Consider the following 23,281-nt stretch of genomic DNA (forward strand, 5'->3'; position numbering starts at 1 on the left):
GTTAAATAAAAACAGTTGTAGTTCAAATTGTAAAAATTGCTAACATTGTAAAAAGTTTTGTGCCTCTGGGAGCTATTCATGGTCAAGGAGGTCCTGAAAACCAGGTGTGTGGGAGGAGGAAAGCAGCCAAGGTTCTGTCTTCCTGCTGTCCCTTGCAACTGGAAACCGAAGGGTGTTAGCAGAGACCCCTTCTGTCTTCCAGCAGGTGGATGATGATAAAGTAGCAGGTAATGGTCAGCTCGGTGTGGGAACTTGCAGGAGTTGAAGCACAGGCTGGAATACAGAGGGTTGTTCTACTCCCTTGAGGATTTGGTGGGATAGCATCTTTATTTATTTATTTTTTAAATTGTTCTGCTAATTCTGGATCTAGTTGTCATGCTTGGGCTCGAAAACTTGGTAAATGTTGACCAGAAGTAGCCGCTGTTCAGTCTTGCAAATGGAAAACTGCATCAGGTCTCGTGTGCACGCTGGCCCATCTTCATAGCCTGGCCTATCTTCATGTCTAATTTGCGAAAGTTTTGGTATTCTCTACTTCAGCGAGCAAAGTTTCATCAGTAGTTAGGAGTGGAAAGGCTTCACCTTTAGATGACAGAACTGCTTCCTCTGTTAGTATTCCTCAAAATACTTCCCTACTTCCCGCCTCTCACCCCGCAAAGCGAGGCTGTTCTGTCAGAATTTCTCTGTGTTGGGCAAATACGAGTTTTTGTGCTAGGTGAAGCATTTCGTTAGTTGGCCTAACTTCTTCACTTTGCATGTCTTAAGCTTCTTGCCAGTAGGGATGGTATGTGCACATTGCCGCGCTTGGAGAAGTAGACCTGGGTGTTTGAGAAGGGAGGGAGGGAAGGAATAGATGGATGTTGCTGATGGAAAGTGGGTTTTCTCAATTGGTTGGTGAAGTTGGTATGTGAATGGAGATTTGTGACTCTAGGACTCTGTGCTTGCATCCTGCTGAATTTTGGCTTTGGTTTTAATTTCTCACAACTATGATACTGTCCTCTGGCTTCACTTTCTGAAAGTGTTCTTCTGTAGGAATCTACTCAAAGAATTGCCTTTGGCAGGGTGAGTAGTCGGAGCTGCCTATCATTACTTGTTCTATTTGGCTCGGCTGCTACTATTTCATCAATGTTTTTTCTTTTTCTGTTTCTCAGTATGTAGGTATTTAGGAACGGCGTGTCGGCACAATTTATAGAGTTAGCTGATCTGCACTGAAAAATACAAACAAGAAATTGTCTTGCCTCACCTGCAAAGTTTAATTGTGTCTTGGTTTATTTCCAGAAGAACCTCCCAAAAAGCCCATTGTATTTCACGATTAGAATAGTGTATTTTTTTTTATATTTGTAATTATTTTTTTTTTTTAGCGTGCCTTGATTGCTGTGGGTTAGAACCCAGAGAACTTTTATTATCTGAGAGGGGTGTTTGTAAGATTCACTAGTGTCTTGCTGTTCACAACAACACGTGAAGATTGTTTGAAGGTTATTAAGAGAAATGTGCAAGCCTGCCAAACCGGGTCTCATGGCAAGTCTGCTGTGAGAGGTGATGGCTTGGTTGTCACAGTAGAGATGTCAAGGAATGAGGCCTTCTTGACAGCATGATGAACCTCTGATGAACCATATCTTTTTTTTTTTTAAAGTGTTCTGATCATTTTAGTTCTATTTAAAGCTACAGTTCTGCTGAACCATTATTTAACTTCCATTGTATTTTTACACAGATCATACCCATCATATCTTTGCAGGCAAAGCTGTTATGCAGAGTCTTTCATGAGAAGCATGGTAGAGAACAATTTTAGGACTGAGGGGAGTATTTGCATTGTAGAGGTACCTGGATATACATTGAGATAACTGCTCTGGCTGGTGTGGAGGAGTTTGAACTGTTGCTCGTTTTGTGGATAAATGGTTTTTCTGTGAATGAATAGAGAATTCCAGTCTGGTAACCCAACGCCTTCCGTGAGCACTAACATTCATTAGAAAAAAATTAAAAAGGAGTTAGTCAATGATTTTTCTGCTATAAATTCCTTTGCATTTGAGAGCACAGTAGAAGAAAACTATTTAAGAGAACTTTGCCATGCTGTTGATTACTTGCCGCTATTATGGGCTGGCTGTTAATTGAATGGATGTTGTTTATTTTTACTAACACCCTTAGAAGCCCTCAGGGAATATTGAGTGTCACAGAGTGATAAAGCTAATATTTACCGAGCCCTTAAAACAAGAAGGGAGTGGTTGCTTATATCATGGGGATCTAAATTAGCATGTTGGAGAATACAGCACGCTGTGATAGAGCCATATGATATTTTTATCTGTGCTTTGGTACTGGTTTCCTTTTATGAAAGGGAAAAATTCAGGAAGACTCCACAGTGTATTTGTTTCTGCAGTGTTCTTATTCTTATCTATATCTTTAAGGTCCGAACAGATTAAAAATGTCTTGTAATCTAGAAATTCATCTATTAAGACTTTCGATAGTGTTTATTTTTAGTGTTACAGTCTAAGTTTGTATTGAATTTAATTTGTGCGTGAAGTTGGTAATACTGTTACATAGCTGTAGGCAGAAGAATCTTCTCACGATTCATCCTCTGTGGTCTTTATCCTTTCCACAGTGATATAAATATATAAGCATACTTGTGCTATTTCTAGTTTACTTGCCTTTTTTTTTTTCCCCATTTACTTATTTATTTTTAATTCTCTCTGGGCTTGAGTTCAGTGAAGTAAATGAAAATGCTGCCATAGTCTTTAAGTGATTTTTTTTGGATTACTTCCTAAACTGTATCTTCTGATCCCAAAATACCACTTATGTGTATTCCTATCACTGTCATATTTAATGTGATTAAAACCAAGAAAACAGTATATCATCTGTTATTTACTTCACAAGTAATTGTGTAGTTGAATAGATGTTTGTCTTTTCACACTAGAGCTTTAATGCTGGAGCTCTTGTGGTCATGTTTTCGTGCAGAAAAAGAGTAAGTTACCTTTTCTTCCTGTGTGTGCTTGACACATTACTAGTATAATTTAGATCTTTGTTATAACAGTTCTATTAACAGAACTTGCCTATTCTCATTATTTTTAGAACTGTTGGCGCTATTTTGCTATTGCATTTTTAACTAAATGTGCTCTAACAGCAATTTCTAATAACACTTCACGTGAATCCCTTCTTCAGGCCTTGCTGAACTGAAATCTGGAGAAAAAAAATTCTTTCTTGCTTATTTATTTATTTTTTATGACTATTTTTTATTATTGTTCCAGGGCTTTTGTGAGGCTCTCAGGCTTCCCTCCCGTACATGCAAAAGCATATTTTTTTATCTTTTTCTGCAATTAGTTTGTTTTTATAATTTCAGATGTCACACCAACAAGAAATTTCTAAGCACGTGCCACAGCTGGATGTAGGATATATGTTAGCTACCTGGCATTCACGTTTAATACAGTATTTTATTTCTTTTTCCACAACATGAACTCGTGTATTCTTTGTAATTGCATTTCTCTCCTTTTTTTAATGCTAGATTATGGGGCTTCTGTCTGTCTAGAAGTCTTAAATTGCTAGTGAAGGATAGAAATGCCTTGCTTTGTTACTTTATGTAAGTTGGGTATCCTTTCAGCAGTATGTAGCAAAACCTGATACCAACAGTGTATTTAATAAATCCATATAACATAAATTGAAGAAATAAGATTCCAGAGCTCTCTTTAGAGGAACGTTTCTGTAAATATGCATTCTTAACCTGAGTTTAGTAGTTTCTCTGTAAAAATGTGTGCAGTCTCTCTTCGTATCTTAGACAGCATGTAGTTGCTGATCCGGAAGCTTTGATGTCCAGGGGCAGGAATCCTGCCACACTTCGGAGCCCCTCTGGGACTCTGCACTGTGCAGATATCCCTTCCCTCACACAAAGTTGGTCTGGGATCGTGGTGTTCTGCAGCAGGGATGGACCCTTGCTTGGGAAATGAACACTTATTAAAAACAGTGAGCTGTGCAGGTATGGATATTGTCACTTAGATTTGAGTCAAGTTGAGCTTGCTGTTGGCACCTTACTCAATTTTGTGTAATATTTTGTGATATGAATATCACAGTGTCTTTGAAATGCAAAGGAAATATGCGCCTTGCTGATTTTTGTGTAAATTAGTAGCCATTGCCACCTGCTGTTACTAAGTTGAAGCTGGCTGGAATGCTTATCAATATAAATTCATGAACACTGGCAGCATGCATTGATGTAAAACTTCTTAACTGTGTTTTGTACTCGTGGTTTAATATCAAGTGTTTTGCTGTTTAAAATGACAACTTAATGTGATATTGTTCTTTTTTAGACATCCTTAGCCACACGTTTTGCCCAAGAAACTTTTGGAAAACAGTACAAACAAACCATAGGACTGGATTTCTTCTTGAAAAGGATAATATTGCCAGGTAAGAGAATAAAGATTCTTAATGCTGAAAGGTTGAGATGCAGTAAGACTGGCAGAAACAGTCTTCAAAGTAATGTATACTAAATAAGCTTAGTAGAGTGCTTTTTATGGCAAAGTAAAATAGACTATTTAGAGAAAATTTACTTAGTATGTTCTTGCCAGGTGACAAAGGGTTATGTATTTGCAACATATCTTTAAGTATTTAAGTTAAGCACTGCATTCAAGTAAAAGGAATGCTATGCTATCTGTATTCATGATTTTTATTATCTCTGCTTGAGCGTACTCTCTGTTTGTGTGAATAGTGCAGCATAAAACAATGAAGTAGAACTTTAAATATATTCATTGAAAATGTATATGTGTTTTGAAAGAAATAGTTTATTATTATTATTATGTTTTTAATGAAATACACAACTTGTATTCGGCTTGTGTGTGAGAAGCATAATACAGCTATGGAATCGCAGCGCTCTAATATGTGAATGCTGTTTTATGCAAGGCAGCATGAAATTGCTGGCATTTAATAGACCACTAAAATTTAGGGTCCCTCGGCACTCATAAAAATACAGTTTGAGCATTCAAGATGTTTCACTTCACGACGGCAAAGAAACTATTTAGATGCCAGTTGCAGCACACTGCATGGAAAAGGCAAAGAAATAATTAAAAAAGAATAGTTGCTGCTAGAAGCTTGTTTCTGAACAATCGGAGGTTTAAAATAAGGCTTTTCACTGATTGGAAACTGAGCAACAGAGCAAGCATGGAAGTTTTTTCAGTATAAGCAATTCTTCCTGTTTTCTGAAATAAAAGTTGGAAAAAATATGTTTAATGGTTAAAGTTGTAGTGAGATTTGATAAAGTTGATGCAAATTCTGTGTTTTTTCCTTGCGGGTTGGTGGGAGAAGCAAACTCAGATATTTAATATTTCAGCTGTAACCTGACGTCATAAGAAAATACAAGATCCCTGAACTTATTGTGTTAAAAATTATATTGCCAATAATCTTGTGATTATATGTTACTTTGCATAAACAGAGCAATCTAGTCAGAATATTCCTGTAAGCACCGTTTTGGTTTGGCCACTTTGCTGTACTTCTTCAGTATCTGCTGAGCAATATAGTACCAAACTTCAGTGCTTATTTCTCCATATCATCAACAGAATGCTTTTCTTATTGTCCTGCTCATTCCTTTAAAAATATCAGAATGCAGATTGCTTACAGCAGTACTTGCAAATGGAATGTGTACACAAATCATGCAGTGTGAATGCTTAGAACTTGTATTTTGCAAATTTTTTTTTCCAGCTGCTAAGCATACAGAAGCTATTAGTACATTACTGGGATTCTAAATATTCTTGTTGAATAGAAAAATTAGAAAAATATCAACTGTTGACCCATTTATAATTTACTTTGTTCTAATTTATTTAATAAAATCAGAATGTAGATGCAAATAAGACAACAACAAAGTCTTCGCATCCATTTTCCTTGTTTATCAGCAACAAAATACTAACAGACAGGGAATGTTTTCATATTTAGGAAAAAGCATTTTTCTATAGGTTGTCATTCAGTTTTTACCTATGCCTATGAATGTACTTAGGGAGATATAAATTTGTGTGTTTTATAGGTAACCTGGACTGGTGGGGGGAGTGAGAGGAAAGTAAGGGGGGAGGTAATATTTCTAAATACTGGTATGGAAAGCATTACTTAAGTAAAGGGATTTTTCTAATTTCTTGATTAGTTCTGGGTTTGCAGAGCTGCTATGTTTACTTGTAACGTTAATTCGTACCACTGCACGGGATTTATAATCTGTATATCTGTAGGTAAAAGAGCCCTCATTTCTCTTCTTTAGTAGGATAGTTAACAATTAACTATGTTACAGTGCTTGAAATGTGTTTTTCTCCTTTAAATGTAAGCAAACACTTCAGAAGTTAAAATTACTGATTTCTGGAATTGCACAGAAGTTTATATAACGATACATTAGAAGTCCATTTTAACTTGTAAAATAAAGTACTGGTATTATAATTTTTAATAAAAGGTCTATTTATCTCCAGTTCTTTTAGTAACTGATGCAGTCTTACAGTGAAAAAGGAAAATACTTGGTAAAATGGTATGAGTTAATACAAACAGCAATTTGACTACTATTTATTTGATTACTATTTACTTAAATAATGATTTAAACTGATCTTTGATTAATTATGTACAATATGATGTATTATTCAGGTGCTGAAAAATTCTTTTCATGCAGTTTATTTGAAGTATTTTTCTCAAATGCAAATCAATTTCAGTATATTTTGTGATGCAGTATGTTGTATAGTCTGGATGCAACCACGGTGCAGATTTTAGTGCTTAAACAGCATATGTGTTAATCTGAGGTTCTGCTGATAGAGACCCTTAAGAGCCATAGTCAGAAACTTTCAGGAGGGTTGTGGATGCAGTCCAGTAAACAAGATTCTTCCCTGAAAAGGATTTTTTAAGTCGTCAGTGCAAGAAGTGGGCAGACTTGTGTTTTTAGCTCCATCTTGACTGTGCAGCACTTCGAGTAAGGTTAACCAGTGCACCAAGTGTACCTCTGCAGGGTCGCTGTTGAATCATCCCAGTGGCTTTAGTTCATACCAAAAATGATCTGGAAACCTGCACTGTGTTGCCTCAGCTATTTTATCTTTGTGCTTGAACAGAGTAAAGAAGTGTTATAGTTTTCTTGTTCAGTGTATTATTATTGTTCTGGGATTCTTCTGTTATTTTTGTTGTGTGTTAACTTGGTTTCTAAGAGCTGTCTTAATTTATGCCTTGTTAGGTTCTCTTTATTTTGTTCCTGTTCTCTCCAGTTTGTATATTCCTTTTTAATACATATTAAAAACAAACAAAAACATAAGATTTCAAACTTTTTGCAGAAAATTTCATCTGTTGTCCTCATAGTTATTAATTGAATATTTGCTAGGCAAATGATCTGGTACTTTTCCTTCTGTCAAAATAATTTTAACCTCCTTCTTTCTCCCCCAAAATCAATTTGAGCACCAAGCAAATACTACAGGACCTGTTTTTTAAAAAGGGGAAAGTAAAACATTGCACAAGGGACAATCACCATGAATTTCGGTAGTTAGCGAGGTCTTAATAAAGAACCATTTCATGCAAATGAACATTCCAGACTTTTTTCTCCAGTCTTTCTTCCGTTGTTAGTAAAGGAAAGTAAATAACAGTAGATTTTTAAGTAGAGGAGTCACTGGCAGACCATTTAATTTAACGTCCTGTAATAAAGTTTCCCAGATAATCTCCGTATCCAGGTACTAAGCCCAGTTTGCTGTGCATGGTTGCTGTTCTTGGGGGAGAGATAGAGAATGAAGTTAGATTTAAAGCATTTGAACACAAAATTAGGCATCCGGAAGTTATTGGGTTTGAAAGTGGTAATGTTTCTAAAGCTTTTTTTTCTAAATAGATGGTATGAATGATGTGCTAAATTTCCAGTAGACTACATGCAACCAGATTTGGGTAGAATACTTCAGCATTGTGGGCTTCTTGAGCACGTTTAATTTGTTTACCCACTGAGGATGCGTGGTCACTTCAGGCTGTGGCAGCTGATAAGACCTGCTTATCCATGGCAGGTGCTCTGTGGAAGACTTACCTGCATTGTCTGCAGTCACTCCTGCTCTAAGCTTTAAAAAGAATCAATTAATAAATTGCAGTAGATGCACTGTCAAAAGAAACAAACTTCTTACTCTGTAAAAGGTTGCCTTTACTGGACTGGAGTGTTTTACGTATTTACTAAGATCCATTTGGAATTTCTTTATCTTAACGTTAGGTAAAACTTAATGCAGCTTAAAAGTACTCTGACCATATTGTCCCATGTTCATCCCTGCATATTTGAGACCAAGTTACCGGCTTGAGAAATCTGTGCTTTTAACCAGATAAAAGCAAGATGCATCATAAAAATGTAGTATATTTAATACCACAAGTAGCATATATTCAGCTATATAGTTCTAATTTGTTCTTATAGTCACTGAGTGCTGGGATATATTTCCATGGAGTGCATTCACTTGCATAACTAATGTGCAAGGTGGTTTGTTTTAAACTGATGGCTGAACAGGTCACCTTGTATAAAATACGGTTGTTAATAACACAAAATAACTGAATTAAAAGCATACCTTGGAATCCCCAAATACCCTTTTCACTCAACTCAAATTCTGTGATGGGAAATTTCTGGCTATCTATATATTTAGGAATAAAATTCATAGGGAGTTACAATTGTTTTTGAGTACATAGGATTGTTATTAATGTGGTTTTATGGAGATTAGAAAAAAATAATCAGATCTTACTGCATTAGTTTGGTACTTCCAAGTAATCAGTACAGTTTTGTAGTTCTCACTGCAAAATGAGTCAGATTATACTTTAAAATCTGTAAGCATGTCGTGACAGATTTCTATGTGCCCATGTTTAGTCTGTGGGTTTGCAGGATATGTATGACTTGTAGAATATTAAATATTCTGCATTTACAGTGAATTTTTTCTTGTAACTATGTTTTGAAAACCCGTTAACAGTTTCAACATAGTTTTAATATCGATTCTGAAGACTGTTTAGAGTAGAAAGGAAGATCTGTTCTTGGTGCAGATTCTTGGAAGATGAAATTATGTAAATTACATTCGGCTTAGTTGCCTGCTTTGGGGTGGTGGATGGAGGAAATAATCATAGTCTGCATCCTCAGTGTAGACTTGTATTGGCATATCCAGTTTAATCTGTCAACTATATAATTCTTTGTAGTACTACTAAGAGCATCATTACTAAAATACAATTACTCTGCATTTTTCACACTTCTAAATTTTCCTCTCAGATTTTGGAGGTGGAAGAGAAAGGGGACACAGTATTACCTAATGTGGTTAGGTTGATATTAATTGCATTAACTTTCATTTCCAAGTGCTGCCCTATAGAACTTGCTTTCTCTGCAAAGTTTTACGCATTTCTTTAGTAAAGTATGTTGTATAATTTCTAGTTAGGAATCTTTATGCAATTTTAATTCTTTTCTGCGAGTTTCCTATATTGGGATGTTAATATTTAGCTATGGTTTTATGGCATTGTAATGAACTACCTGGACACAAGTGACTTTTTTTCCCAAGTGATAGTCATCTTTATCTTTAAATTTGGTTACTATTTGTGCTATACTCATAAAAAGCTATTGCTGTTGATATGCTATGTTGTATTACCTGCCATGATAATATATCTTTAACTTATTTCTATCTCAATTTTCCAGGTTACACAATATCTATATAATTTTCTTTTCCAGGAAATTTGAATGTTACTCTTCAAGTGTGGGATGTCGGGGGGCAAACAATAGGAGGCAAGATGCTGGATAAATATATTTATGGAGCTCAGGTACAGTATAAATGATGATAATTATATCTGTAGCAATTATATAGAATTAATTAAAACTTTATGCTGCAAGATACCCATAATTTTGAGGATATTGTTTTCTAGATCTCAAATGTTGAATCTTTCTTGAATCTAAACTTAATTGATATAAATATACATTTTTTTGGTGTTGATTTAAAAAGAAAAGGAACGGTGTGCGTTTGTAGATCTGAACAACTCAAGAACAGATGTATGTTTCCATGCTTTTTGTCTTGAGTTAAGAAAAGCAATCATACTAAATAGTAAGAGCTATTTGGATATCCACATGGTAGATATAGTGGCTGCTTTTAGAGCAGATGCCTCCTGGGGGGAAGAAGTAGAAGGAGGAAATTAAGAGCAATCCTACACCATTAAACTCATACGTGCAACTGAGGTTATAGGAGAGCAAACAAAAGGAGGCAACCAGGTAGCTAAATGTTTTTGCAGAACTCCAATCCAATGAAAATTTATTTTATTTTTAGGTTAACTAAGCAGTATAAAGTGAGTGGTAGGTTTAGGTGAGGGCTAAATGCTATAATAGTATCTTGAGTTATGAGCTGATTTAGGAGGATGCACTGTATGCCAGACTTTCTAAAATGATTAATCCTAAAATGTACTCTGTTATTTAATTTGGAGCTTGTAATAAGAACAATAAGCACGATATGTTTCATTATATATTACATTTATCAGAAAATAAATGTATTTTTTTCCTGCAATAATTTATGAAGTATGGAATCCTAAAACTTGATTTGGATAGAACCTTTGTGCTGATAAGTGCAGCACAGGAATGGCTAATCTTAAGAAGATTAGGAATTACTAACTGATTGGATAAAGATAAACTTAATATTTTGTCACTTTCAAAAACAAATGTGTTTTTAGCCGTTGCATCTGTTTTATAAGTTTTTCTTATTATTTTTAATAAAAAACACTTTGCTGCCCTGCGAAAGATATATCAAGCAACAGGAGAAACTGGCTTCCATGACAGAGAATTTGATTAATCACAAATTGTTGCCATATGCCCAAAGTGAACTCAGTGAATGAAATAAAAGGCTGTTAACCTTTTTCCTGCACTGCATTTGGTGATAAACTCAGGAGTTCCTTATTCCTTGTTCCTTGATAGTACATCAAAAATTAATGCCAGTACCCCAAAGTAGGTGAAAAAGTTGATATCAGTAAGTCTAAAGTCAGAATAATATGACTTTTAGCCATTCTGATCATATTAACAGCAAAAAACCCTACATCCAATCTCTTCTTCGTTTCTCTTCTATTAAACCCCCTCCACATCATTGCAAACCTATTTTTTTAAGGAACTAATGGCCGTTCTCACTCCTGGTATTGGTGAACAATGTCAATTTCTGTAACAGGCTTCTTATCATTGGAGCTGACTTTCAAGACACTTCTCTATTAGTTTTGTAACAGCATCTTTGAAAGACAGATTAAACTGATCTTTATTTTTCAGCTATTCATGAAACACCATGAATAATTCTGAAATTCTGCTTGCAGTTTATTTCCAGGCAGAAGCTTATTTCATGTGGAGCATCTGTAGCTTTGTAGAAGAAATAGGGGAAAGATGAAGTAGAACAAGTAGGAATACTTAGAAGGCAAATTCCTTCTGTGTACATAGAAAAATTCCTGTGAATGGATGGCAAAGCGACAAGAAAGTAATTAGGAAGAGCTAGCATGGAATTATCAAGGGTAAATTTTGCCCAACCAATTCGATTGCCTGCTGTGGTAAGATGACCAGCTCTGTGGAGAGGAGAGCAGTGGATGTTGTTTACCTTGACTTCAGCAAGACCTTTGATGTAATTTCTCCTGGTAGTCATACAGACAAAATGTATAGATGTAGATTAGATGGATGGACCATAAGGTGACTGAAAAACTGGACAGACAGCTGGACTTAAAGGGAGGTGGTCCACAGCTCTGTGTCTGGTGTCTGGTTATGAGTTGCATTCCTTAGGGGTTGATACTATTTCATGTCTTATTAATCCTGTGAACAATGGAACAAAAGATTGTAGGTTTACAAATGATTCCAAACGGGAGGAAGGGTCACTGTGCTGGAGGTGAGGGCTGATACTGCAAGAGACTATGACAAACAAAAGGAATGGGTCAACAGAAATGTTATGAAGTTCAGCGAAGGCAAATGAAAAGTGCTGCACCTGAGACAGAATAACCTTGGCCAACAGTACAGGCTGGGAATTGACTGCCAGAGAGCCAGCTGGAGAGTGTCCAGCGGAGGACCACCAAGCTGCTTAATGTACTGGCGCATCACACGTGAGGAAAGGTAGAGAGAGCTGTGACTGAGTTTGGAGAAGATAAGGCTCATCAGTGTGTATAAATACATGAAAGAAGGGGGCTAAGAAGACAGCCAAGCTCCTTTCAGTGGTATTCAGTGACAGACAGTGGTCACAAACAAACACAGGACCATCTGAACATCAGGAAATACTGAGGGTGTACTGAGGGTGACCAAGCACTGGCACAGGTGAAAATGTGAAAATAACATTTCTGTAGATTTGCAAGGTATCATAATGAGGTTACTCTACTAAAGTTAATATTAGAAAAAAAAAATTACAGTTTTGCTCTAACACTTCATGAACATTAAAAAATAAAAGGAAAATTTAGTTAATTCATACTGAAATCCCTCATAAGAGGAGGGCAGCTGAGGATAAGCCTGAAGACCAAAACAAGTGTTTTTAGTTACTGCTCTCTGTAACTTTCTTTTATGTCCAAGATTTATCACAATAAAATTGACACCTTTTAAATGGTGATTGTCCAGTATTCAACCAGTCAATATATTCATACTGTTACGACACTTCCATAATTGCAGTTCTGTTGTATAATAGCACTGCTGCTGTTTGTGTAGTAAATATTTCAGGACCACTCCTATCTCTCAGCTGTAATTGCTGACCCTATCCATGTATCTAGTTTAAAGTATCTTTAAAAGCTGGCATATGCTACCTCATAAATTGGCTTGTTAATAGTAGTAAAAGTACTGCAGGCTCTACCTTCTCTAGGGACCAGCAAATCATTTCTGCAATATTCTAAGTTTCCAGTGGCCTATTTTTTGAACATATTCTATAATTCTGAAACAAAAAGCACTCACATATGCACTAATGTAAGCAAAATGTCTCTATTACTGAACTGCAATTATGCAAGCAGGGACTATTTGCCACATTGCTGGAGACTAGAGAATTAGTATACTGTTCTCGGCATGTTGTCCTCCATATGTTTCAAACCTTTTTCATGGCAGTGAAATGTGCTAATTATTTAAAATAATAATAATAATAAAAAGCCAGTGTTAATTTTCCATCTCAATTCCTCATGCATAATAGGGAAATAGCAGGCTTTATACTGTCTACTCATTCCATAGTAGTCCATATGCTGTAAGTTGGTGGAAAATAATGCATTTTTTGGGAAAGCAATGATGGGTTTTCTATCTTAAATAAAAAAAAAAAAAAATTTTAGATGTGGAGTTATGGCTAGTCCTTTATTCACATCACATTAAGTTGCTTACAAAGTGCTTTTTTGACAGAACTTAGGCAGGAAGTATTTTTTGTGACCTGGATGCTGTGGTGCCTTTTTTCCTCTCTCTGAGATATTGTATCTGTCAAGTACAACAAGTATTCAGAAGATTTAAAAAGAGAGTAGTTAAGAAAAGAATATGCTTTCATGGCATTGTGTTAGGTCATGGAGAAAGGTGAAAAAAAAAAAAGGAAGCTAGTTCTAAACTTTGTTCAATAATATCTTTCACGGTAAATCTACAATGAATGCCCTTTCTTCTGAAGGAATTGGCTACACTTGACTCAATGATCTGTAGCAGTGTAGCATTTTGATGAAGAATTAGTAGAAACAGCCAACATTAAGTGCTTAACTTGTCAGTGCTGAAGGTGCTTTAGATTTTTGCAAGGTGGTGGGAAGAAGACTTGACTGCTGGTGAAAGAAATGAGAAAATGCACACAGCACATTTACAGCTTTCAACCTGTTTTTTTTTTTTGCCTTTACAATACCTGTCCTTCAGCTCGAATTTCTTTTCCACCAAGCGTTTAATAACACTGGTATATCTTTTCTAAAACAAGGCTTATATTATGAAAGGCATATATACATGCGAAGTCATTTGGATAGTTAGAAAAATGTTCAGGAGTTACTGAGACAAGATACTAAGGGATAAATTGTAGAAAAGTTGGACGAAGGAAGTGGATGTTTAATATTAGATTTGATTGGTGAAATAAAGGGAGAAAGATAGGGAAAAGATGGGTGTCACAATTCTTAACTTTCTTAAACTAGTGAAAGCTGTTCTTCAGAAGTAATAGTAGACATACCAATATAAGTCACAAGAACTCAGTTTGCCAAGGAGTTGATGGCATTGCAGGAAAAGGGGGATTGCTGCGTGTTTTACTGATCACAGAATCATAAGAAGGTTCAGGCTGGAAGGGGTCTCAGGAGGTCTCTAGTTAACCTTCTGCTCAAAGTAGGGTCAGCTGTGAGATGAGATTAAATTACTCCAGTTCCTTCTAGAAATCTCTGGGATGGAGACTTCACAACCTCTTTGTACAACCTATTCCACTGCTTGGTTCTCCTCATACTGAAAAAGCTTTTCCTTGTCTATAGTTAGAATCTCTCATTTCAACTTTCAAACCCATTGTTTTTCATGCTCTTGCCACACACTATTGTGATTCCATCTTCTTGACAGCCTTCTCCTGGGTCTGGGAAGGCTGCTTTTAGGTCCCTGCAAAGCCATCTCTTCTGCATAATGAACAAGTTTCGTTCCTTCAGCTTTTCCTGATAGGACAAACGCTCCAGCTTCTGGTCATCTCATGACCTTCCACTGAACTTACTCCAGCTTACTGATGTCTTGTGGTACCGAAGACTGGAGTTTAGATGTGATTTGACACGTGCAGCTATTAACATGTCCCTCAGTCTAGTGGCTGTGCTCCTGCTAATGCAGCCCAGAATCCTGTTGGCCATCCTTGCTACCAGGGATCATTGCTGGCTCCTATTTGGCTTGCTGTCTACCAAGACCTGAAGGTCACTTTCAGTTGCTCCCAGCCTGCACTGTTTATTCCTCCTCAGCTGCGGGACTTTGCATTTGTCCTTGCTGAATGTTGAAAGGTTCTTGTTTGACCATTTATTGTGTCCACGTGCAGAATGTAGCCCTGCCCTTAAGTATGTTGGCTGGTCCTCTGAATTCAGTGGTGTCTGCAGACTATGCATAAAAGCATATAAAAAGAGAACTACTGATATCTTCTCTTCAAACTTTTACCAGCATCATCATGCCCTTCATCAGTCTTGTGTTTGTTGAAGCATTCCGTTTTTTTCAACTTTCTGATGTTCGTCATGTTTTCTAAACCTCTGATACTCTTAGTTATCTTCTAGCCTATCCTTTTCTTGACATCGTGACCAGAGTTGGACGCATTATTTCACCTGAGGTGTTTCGTGCCAGTGTGATATTTGCCTTTTTCGTTAAAAAAACAAAAAGCTTGATTTATATTCAACTGTGATCTACTGTAACTCCTTGATCCTTTTCTATAGAACCTGCTACAAAGCCAGATGTTTCCTATCCTCGTGCAGCTGATTATTGCTTCCTTTGAACTTGTCATGGTACTTATTGAATTGCGTCCTATTATTTTTAGATTTTTTCTCATTTTATAATCTAAACTGTCTTCAGATACTCTTGTAGTCTTTACCAGTTTGTATAGTCTGTGAAATTAATTTAATGTGTACGTTATATTTTGTGATCTAAGGCAGTCCTTATGAAACTAGCAAGTAAAGCTGGGCCCAGACAAGCCTCTGAAAGGCTTGACTTGAAAAATCTGTATGTATTTGTATGAATTGTATTTATTAATTATTATTATTTTGAAAAAAATCCATTAAATTTTAATATGAGAAACAGTGCTCAGTTGCAGGGATCTTTTCCAGATGTGAACATGAAAACAAGCACACCAGAATCCAATTCTAACGTTATTCCTTGTATACAAGATTCTCAGGAATGCCTGTTTTGAGTATTCATTACCTGCAGCCTGGTCCACAGCCTCTGAAATACATGGAATACATGGAACTACCCTCTTCTTGACTTCTGACCATTTTTAATTTGTCCTTTGAAAATTAAAAAGATTGTCAGTACTTCTTGCTTGCCTTCTACAGCAGTAAAGGAAGGGAGGTTGACTTTCTTCCCAAAGGAAAGCAGAGATGCAACAAGTTGGGCAATGTGCGGAAATGTATGATTAAGCTGTTTTTTTCTTTTTTTCTCAGAAAGAGAACAGTAAACTACAAATACGATTAGCTAAAATAAAAGTCCTTCTCCAGTGTGATTTTTCTCTTACTATTAGTATGAAATGCTTTTTGGATTTTTCATAATGCATATGCAATTTGACATATTTCTAATATAACTCATTGTACTCTTTCCTGAATTGCCATATTTTTCTCCCTTTGTAGTTCAGCTAGTGTCTGAATTTGGAACACATGGAATGCAGAAGTACTGTAGTAAAATTTGTTTATTACAGTGGCTTACACAGACTCTTGTTTAATTCATGAGAAGATAAAATGCCATTAATTGTAAATGCCCTATCTTATTATAATAATAAATTAGACTAATGCAGATTTTGCCATATTAAAATATTTTTACAACTTGTAGCATTTTAAATGTATCTTTTTCTTTAGGGTATTCTTTTGGTTTATGATATTACCAACTGCCAGAGCTTTGAAAATTTAGAGGACTGGTATAATGTGGTAAAAAAAGTGACTGAAGAATCAGAAACACAGCCACTTGTGGCCTTGGTTGGAAATAAAAGTAAGTTACTCATATTTAAATATTAATTGGAATACTCTGGATGTTGCTCTCTAGTGAAGAAATGTCACAGGGCATATATCATTAGTAAAATGAAACTAAATAATACTGTCTTGTGCACTATTGCCATGTACAGATGTCATATTTGGGTGTACCTCAGGGTTCTGGGCAGTTAGGTTGAGGAACTTGTTGCAGCCTATCTGCCTGTGTTTTCTTTACTTGGAGAGCAGCACACAGGAATGGAGAGATGTCTCACCCATGTTTGAGTTTGATAGGGCTTCAGGATACAGCCCTGGCATGCATCTAGAATGCAGACCTGAGAAGCGTTCCCGGCTCTAATAACAGATACATTTCATGGTTCTGTAGGTCAAGAGGCTGGTATATTAAGCTCTTAATCTGTTACTTAAAGTAACTAGACACAATAGTTGAGTTGTTAATTAGGCCTTTTTACATGCTATCTCTGATTTTGCACGAGTTTACTTATTTCCTGTTGTTCTGTGGGATTTTTTTTAAACTTGTCCTCTTTTTGATCCTTTTTGATCACGTAAGTATGATATAATCCTTTTCTTCTGACAACTAAAATATGCCCCTTTAAATAACCATCGCCTCATTAGTTCCCTAATTAGCTGGATAACAAATTCCCCCATTTCCAGTTAAGAAATTTTCAGAAATATTATTATTAGCATATCTGAGGTCTTGATCCTTGTTCTATTACCCTTTTTCTATCGAAGATAAGAGCAACATAATTTTATAAACAAAGCCAAGTGGTAGAAGCAGGTACCCATTTTTAACAATTTAAATATATTTATTTGAACAACATACAACAGACTTTTTCTTTTGACTTTGCAATTCCTTTGCGTCCATGTCACAATGTCCACAAGAACAAATCTGGAAAAAAAACCCACACTCATCCAGAAAGGTAGTATTGTTTAAAAGAATTTTAATACAATGTAGAGACAACACTTTCATTCAGAAGCATTAATGTAGTGTTGCTACTACAATGCTATAACATTTTATGATCTTCATTGTGAGACTGTGAAGAAAACAGAGAAGCTCTTAGAGTTACAATATACAGATAACACTTGTAAAAGTATAACATAGACAGTGTTGTCCTGCAGCAGACCAGAATCAATAATACAGATTCTGTTGAAATTCATATGAAAAACACATTTCACTGACTTACATTTTGTCCCAAAACTGTACTTGCTAACTGGAGTTCTGCAAATCTTATGAGGTATTTGCAGTAGGATACTTTGTAACATAGGATAAGTAAAATTCTTTTGCTAGAATGACAGCACAGAGGTAGTAGATCAAACTCTGTTTTTCATTTGCAATTAAAGGACTTTGTTTTGTAATTATACCTTTAGTATATATTTTTTTCTCATATACGTGCCTATGATTCTTTAAAATCCAAATATTTCCTGGGGAGCATCTGCAAACAAAATACAGTTTTGTAGGTGAGTTTCCAGATAAAGATTGATGCTGACTAGGGAAATGGTTTTAGTTTCATGATGATGGCAGCTGAAGGAATAGTGTACTTGCTACCTTGCTTTTCACCAGAAACGGTATATAAAGAAAAAAAGCAAGCTATTGCTTTCGTGTGGTCCTAAGGATGCTTGTTGTTTTTGCACACATTGAACCCCTTGGTATCTCTCAAAAGAAAGCAGGCAGGAGATACTTTTACAGTGGTCATGCTTTTAATTTTATTTCAGCATGATAAAAAGTTCAGCTTTTAGAACTGCATTATTTTTATGAATTTGGTAAAACAGAAGAATATCTAGGAGGGCTTCCCTCTCAATACTTCAGTGGCCTGTGAGAGGTTACTGATGTTACAGAAATAACAAACAAGGTAAGTGTTTATATAGAAGTATGGTATTGATTCTTGCATATTATGAAAGTATAAAGCTACTGATAACAAGTTCTTCAGATGGAATCACTGTGTTCAGAATAGCTCAGCTTACTCAGTAAATTATAAGAGATCTATGCATAACATAAGAGCAATAGGTTTGAAGTCAGTAAAAGCCATTTGATGAACTAACGAACTTATTTGACCTTGTACATTGTAAAGAACAAATAATTTCAGTCAGTAGTTTGTCTCAGAACTGTACTTGTTTTTTGGAGCTATTTGTGTGTTTTAGAAAAACATCCAACTATATTCACACCCTCAGGCAAGTGATTCAGAGAATCACAGAATGGCTTGGGTTGGAAGGGACCTTAAAGATCGCCCAGTTCCAACCCTGTTGCTGTGGGCAGGGACACCTCCCACTAGACCAGGTCATTCAAAGCCCCATCCAGCCTGGCCTTGGTGTCATTGTCAAACTTGCTGAGGGTGCACTCAATCCCACCGTCCATGTCACCGACAAAGATGTTAAATCAAGCAGGTCCCAATACCAACCCCAGCAGAATGCCACTCATTGCTGGTCTCCACCTGGGCATTGAGCTGTTGACCTCAACTCTTTTGAGTGTGATCATCCAGCCAATTCCTTATCAACCAAGTGGTCCATCTGTTAAATCCGTCTCTCTCCAATTAGAAGACAAAGATGTCGTGTGGGACAGTGTCTAATGCTTTGTATAAGTCCAGGTAGATGGTGTCAGTTGCTTTTCCCATATCCACCAACCCTGTAGCCCTGTCATAGAACATCACCCATTTGCGAGGCATGATCTGCCCTTAGTGAAGCCATTTTGGCTGTCACCAATCACCTCGCTATTTTCCATGTGCCTTGGCATACTTTCCAGGAGGATCTGCTCCATGGTCTTGCCAGGCACAGAGGTGAGATTGAGTGGCCTGTAGTTCCCCGGGTCTTCCTTTTTTCTCTTTTTAAGAATGGGGGGTTATGTTTCTAACAGTCAGTCTAACACTGTTCTAATATCTTTCTGATAAAAGTTTTAAAAATATTGCCAAGAATGAATGAAGATAACTGCGTGGCATTTGAAAAGTTGGGCCAGCATTCAGATACCTCAATAAGAATTTTGTAGAGTCCTGCACTTGGGAAGGAACAACCACATGAATCAGTACAGACTGGGGTATGACCTGCTGGAGAGGAGCTCTGCGGAGAAGGACCTGGGGGTCCTGGTGGACGACAGGTTGGCCATGAGCCAACAGTGTGCCCTGGTGGCCAAGAAGGCCAACGGCATCCTGGCATGCATTAAAAGAAGCGTGGCCAGCAGGTCAAGGGAGATAGATGATCCTCCCCGTCTACTCTGCTCTGGCCAGGCCTCACCTGGAGTACTGCGTCCAGTTCTGGGCTCTCCAGTACAAAAAAGAGATCTGGATAGAGTGCAGCGGAGGGCCACCAAGATGATACGGGGCCTGGAGCATCTCCCCTGTGAGGAAAGGGTGAGAGACCTGGGTCTGTTCAGCCTTGAGAAAAGGAAGACTGAGAGGGGACCTTATCAATGTGTATAAACACCTGAAGTGTGGGAGACAGAGGAGTTTGGCCAACCTCTTCAGTGGTCTGTGGGGACAGAACAAGGGGCAATGGCCACAAAATGGAGCCCAGGAAGTTCCGCACCAACACGTGAAAGAACTTCTTCACGGTGAGGGTGCCAGAGCACTGGAACAGGCTGACCAGGGAGGTTGTGGAGTCTCCTTCTCTGGAGATATTCAAGGCCCATCTGGACGCCTACCTGGGCAGCCTGCTCTAGGGAACCTGCTTTGGCAGAGGGGTTGGACTCGATGATCTCTTGAGGTCCCTCCCAACCCCTACAATTCTCTGATTCTGTGATTTGTGCATTTGATAAACAACAAATAGAATTGTAAAGTTGAATTTCTTTTTTATGTTAGTTATAAATTGTAAGATCATAATTATCCTAAAGTTTACAGTTAGTGTGGAATCTTAAATTTAACTTCCTTTGTAACTTACTTTGCAGTAGTTTTATTTAATATAATGTATATTTGAACCGTGCTTATTTCTGTGTTGCTGTGTACAACTTCAATTGCACCAGATATAAAGGTTTGAGCCTTACTGTGAAGATTAACAAATACCTTTGAGCTTCAGTGCACTAACGTTTATAGACATGTTACCATGAAATACTTTTGAGTTATATTGTGTAGTATAAATAAAGCTGTGGTCATCAAGTGAATGAAGTGTATTTTTTCACTTAAGATCTTTGCTTAAACTTAGGATTGATTTAAAGTTCAGTAATTCACAATGGATCTTCTAGCTGTTAGTGTGAGTTAGAGAGGTTTTATGGTGTTATGCGTGACTGATGTGTTTCTTTCCTTTCTACCTTCACTACTACTATATATATTTTCCTCTGCACTAATCTACAAGCAGAGTCCTCAAGTGTCCTACCAACTTTTTCAGTGGATATATTGTAAACAAAAATTAACCCAGGTTGCATGGGAGCTACACTCATTTTGATTTATAGCTACCTAGATGGTCTTAGGGCGGTGGTTATCTGTAGCTTATATGGGGACTAGGAATTATCAGGTACCGTTGTATAGTGGATGGATGAATGATTTCTATCCCTAGAGATATTAACCAGATCCACTCCTCAATAAAGACTAATAACTCAGATTTTTAAACAGTCTTCATGACAGATGAGGGCACAGAGGAGAATGCATCAACACTAATTAAGAATGTTGACCATTTGTTCGTCTTAGCCATGATTAATTGATCTTGGAGTGCTATCTCTGAACAGGAAGTGATATGCTGTTACACTGGGAAGTTGAAAGGTTACATTTTAGTGTACCCTTTAACTTGCATTTACATACAATGTAAAATCTTTTTACCTATCTTATCTGAGTGCAGAAAGAAACATTTTCCAGCCCTGATCCCAATGAACATTTGGCGTACTGTGTACTAATGTGAGTCTGGCTGGTAACAGGACATACCCAGCCTGCATTTGGACTCGGTTACTGCCTTAGCCACTTAGTCTCCCCAGTTGTACTGAGAACACTACTTCATTAATACTCTTTTTGGGTCTGGCATATTAAAGTTCAGCTCTACACATTTATTCTCTTGTCCCTCCCCACCTCCCCCAGCTGTTTTCTGTTCTGTTTCCTGTGGGCTTGCACTTGTTAGGTCCTTCACCTGTAATTAAGACAAGTGTTGAACAGCAAATGCAAAGACCCCTGTTCGAGTCTTATGCCTGATTAAACTAAAGTTCCTGTATGTCTGACAGCAGGTCCCATATGTGCTCCTGGGATTGCAGGGTAAACTACTTGCATGTAGAGACTCCCTTAAAAAGAAAACCTTGTCCTATGCTACGGTCAATTTACCAACTCATTTGAATAAATGTAGAATGCTACCCTGTTTTAAAATATGTATAGAATGTTTGTCTCGACTAACTTGTAAGATTAGTAGAAAATCACAGTCTTATGTATTTGTTTCTTTCAGTGGTCAGTTAACTCTTTAAAAATTATTTTTATTAAGAAACTTAAATTAATGAATGGGAAAATCACAGGTGAAAATGGTCTTTTATTCACCATAATGATAAATTCCCAACACAGTGTCTGAATGTATTCTGTATTACTTTAGAGGTGGGAGCAAGGTGAAAACATACAAATTCTGGAGTGATAAAGTTGCATTGCTTGTCTGGGAAAACATCTGTCATGCAAGATTTTGATCCTAAATCGTGCTTGGTGTAATAGTAGTGGAGCTGGCTGCCTTCAGTGCCAAAATGGTCTATTTAATTTTCTCTGTTACATTGCTACGTGGGCAATAGTAAACTGTGATATATGTCACACAGGGATAGAAGCCCCAAGTGTGATTCCTTAGAAGGTAACTAAGCTAACAGAAATTTGTACAGAACAAAAGGAAAGGAGTGTGTGGGGAAAGTTTATTGCTGTTCTGTAGATTTACTTAGTATTCCATTGTCTGAGAAGGGAAACCAGTTGACAGGTTATGTCACAAGGATCTGGACATACATACGTACTGTATTCTGGCCCAGATCTGTTGTGATAAATGTTGCATCTGGCCACAAATTAAATCACAGAATTGTAGGGGTTGGAAGGGACCTGCTGAGAAGTAGACTCCACAGCCTCCCTGGGCAGCCTGTTCCAGTGGCCCTTTGTGGCCCTCCACTGGGCTCTGATATAAACAGGTATAATACTATGAAAGTCAACAAATTTGTGTTCATTTGAATCAGGGCAGATTAGATACTGTGGAAACTGCTTGCTGAAAATGACATTTCCTCATTCTAATTTTATGGTGCTTTAACAAAAAAGGAGGGTAGTTATGAACTAGTCCAGCCAATAGACTGTCCTTATGTTATGCTTTCTTACTTCAGTGAGTGTGGGTAACTTGGTTTCTTCTCCTTCCTGCACTTAATCCTGAGTCCGCTTGTCACTTTTTTTCATTTGCTCACATAAGTTTTGCCTGCTAAGACCAACCAAGAACTGAGATCAATTTCAAAGACCTGGTAGAATATTATTAGTGTGGTTGGAACTCAAATGCTAATGTGACAGAAGTGCCAGTAAATAATATATTCTCATTCACTAACAGTTATGCTTAAATTCAGAAAAATCTTAAAGATGTCATTGAAAAATAGAAATAGAAGTAAACCGTTTAAATACAAAGGTTAGAACAGTATATGTATCCTATTTTTACAATAATACACAAACGAAATGCTGAGAGATCTCTTACTGTTTCCATGGATTTTGTCTGTAGTTTATTTAGCAATGTAGACACACGTCTAATAAAAAAGATGCTGCATAAACCATAGTCCAGGCTGAATGTGCTTCTGTTTTTGGTTTAGGTAGAAATGTTTTTTCTGGCTGCGTCCTTCATACTTAGGTCTTCTTACAACAAATGGAAA

The 23,281-nt window shown here is 37.0% G+C and overlaps 1 protein-coding gene across 5 annotated transcripts in view; it reads left to right on the plus strand.

Annotated features, from left to right (window-relative positions):
• RAB28 (RAB28, member RAS oncogene family) overlaps positions 1-23,281 on the plus strand; it is a 62,578-nt gene that overhangs the window by 2,948 nt on the left and 36,349 nt on the right. For 4 of the 5 annotated variants that reach the window (XM_080589961.1, XM_080589962.1, XM_080589964.1 and 1 more), the window contains exons 2-4: positions 4,284-4,380; positions 9,635-9,723; positions 16,393-16,522. In XM_080589961.1, the coding sequence (XP_080446087.1) occupies positions 4,284-4,380; positions 9,635-9,723; positions 16,393-16,522 (316 nt within the window). The remainder of the gene's footprint in view (positions 1-4,283; positions 4,381-9,634; positions 9,724-16,392; positions 16,523-23,281) is intronic. The other variant, XM_080589965.1, reaches the window with a different exon arrangement.

This window comes from Anser brachyrhynchus (assembly GCF_964034855.1).
Source record: "Anser brachyrhynchus genome assembly, chromosome: 4".
NCBI lineage: Eukaryota > Metazoa > Chordata > Aves > Anseriformes > Anatidae > Anser > Anser brachyrhynchus.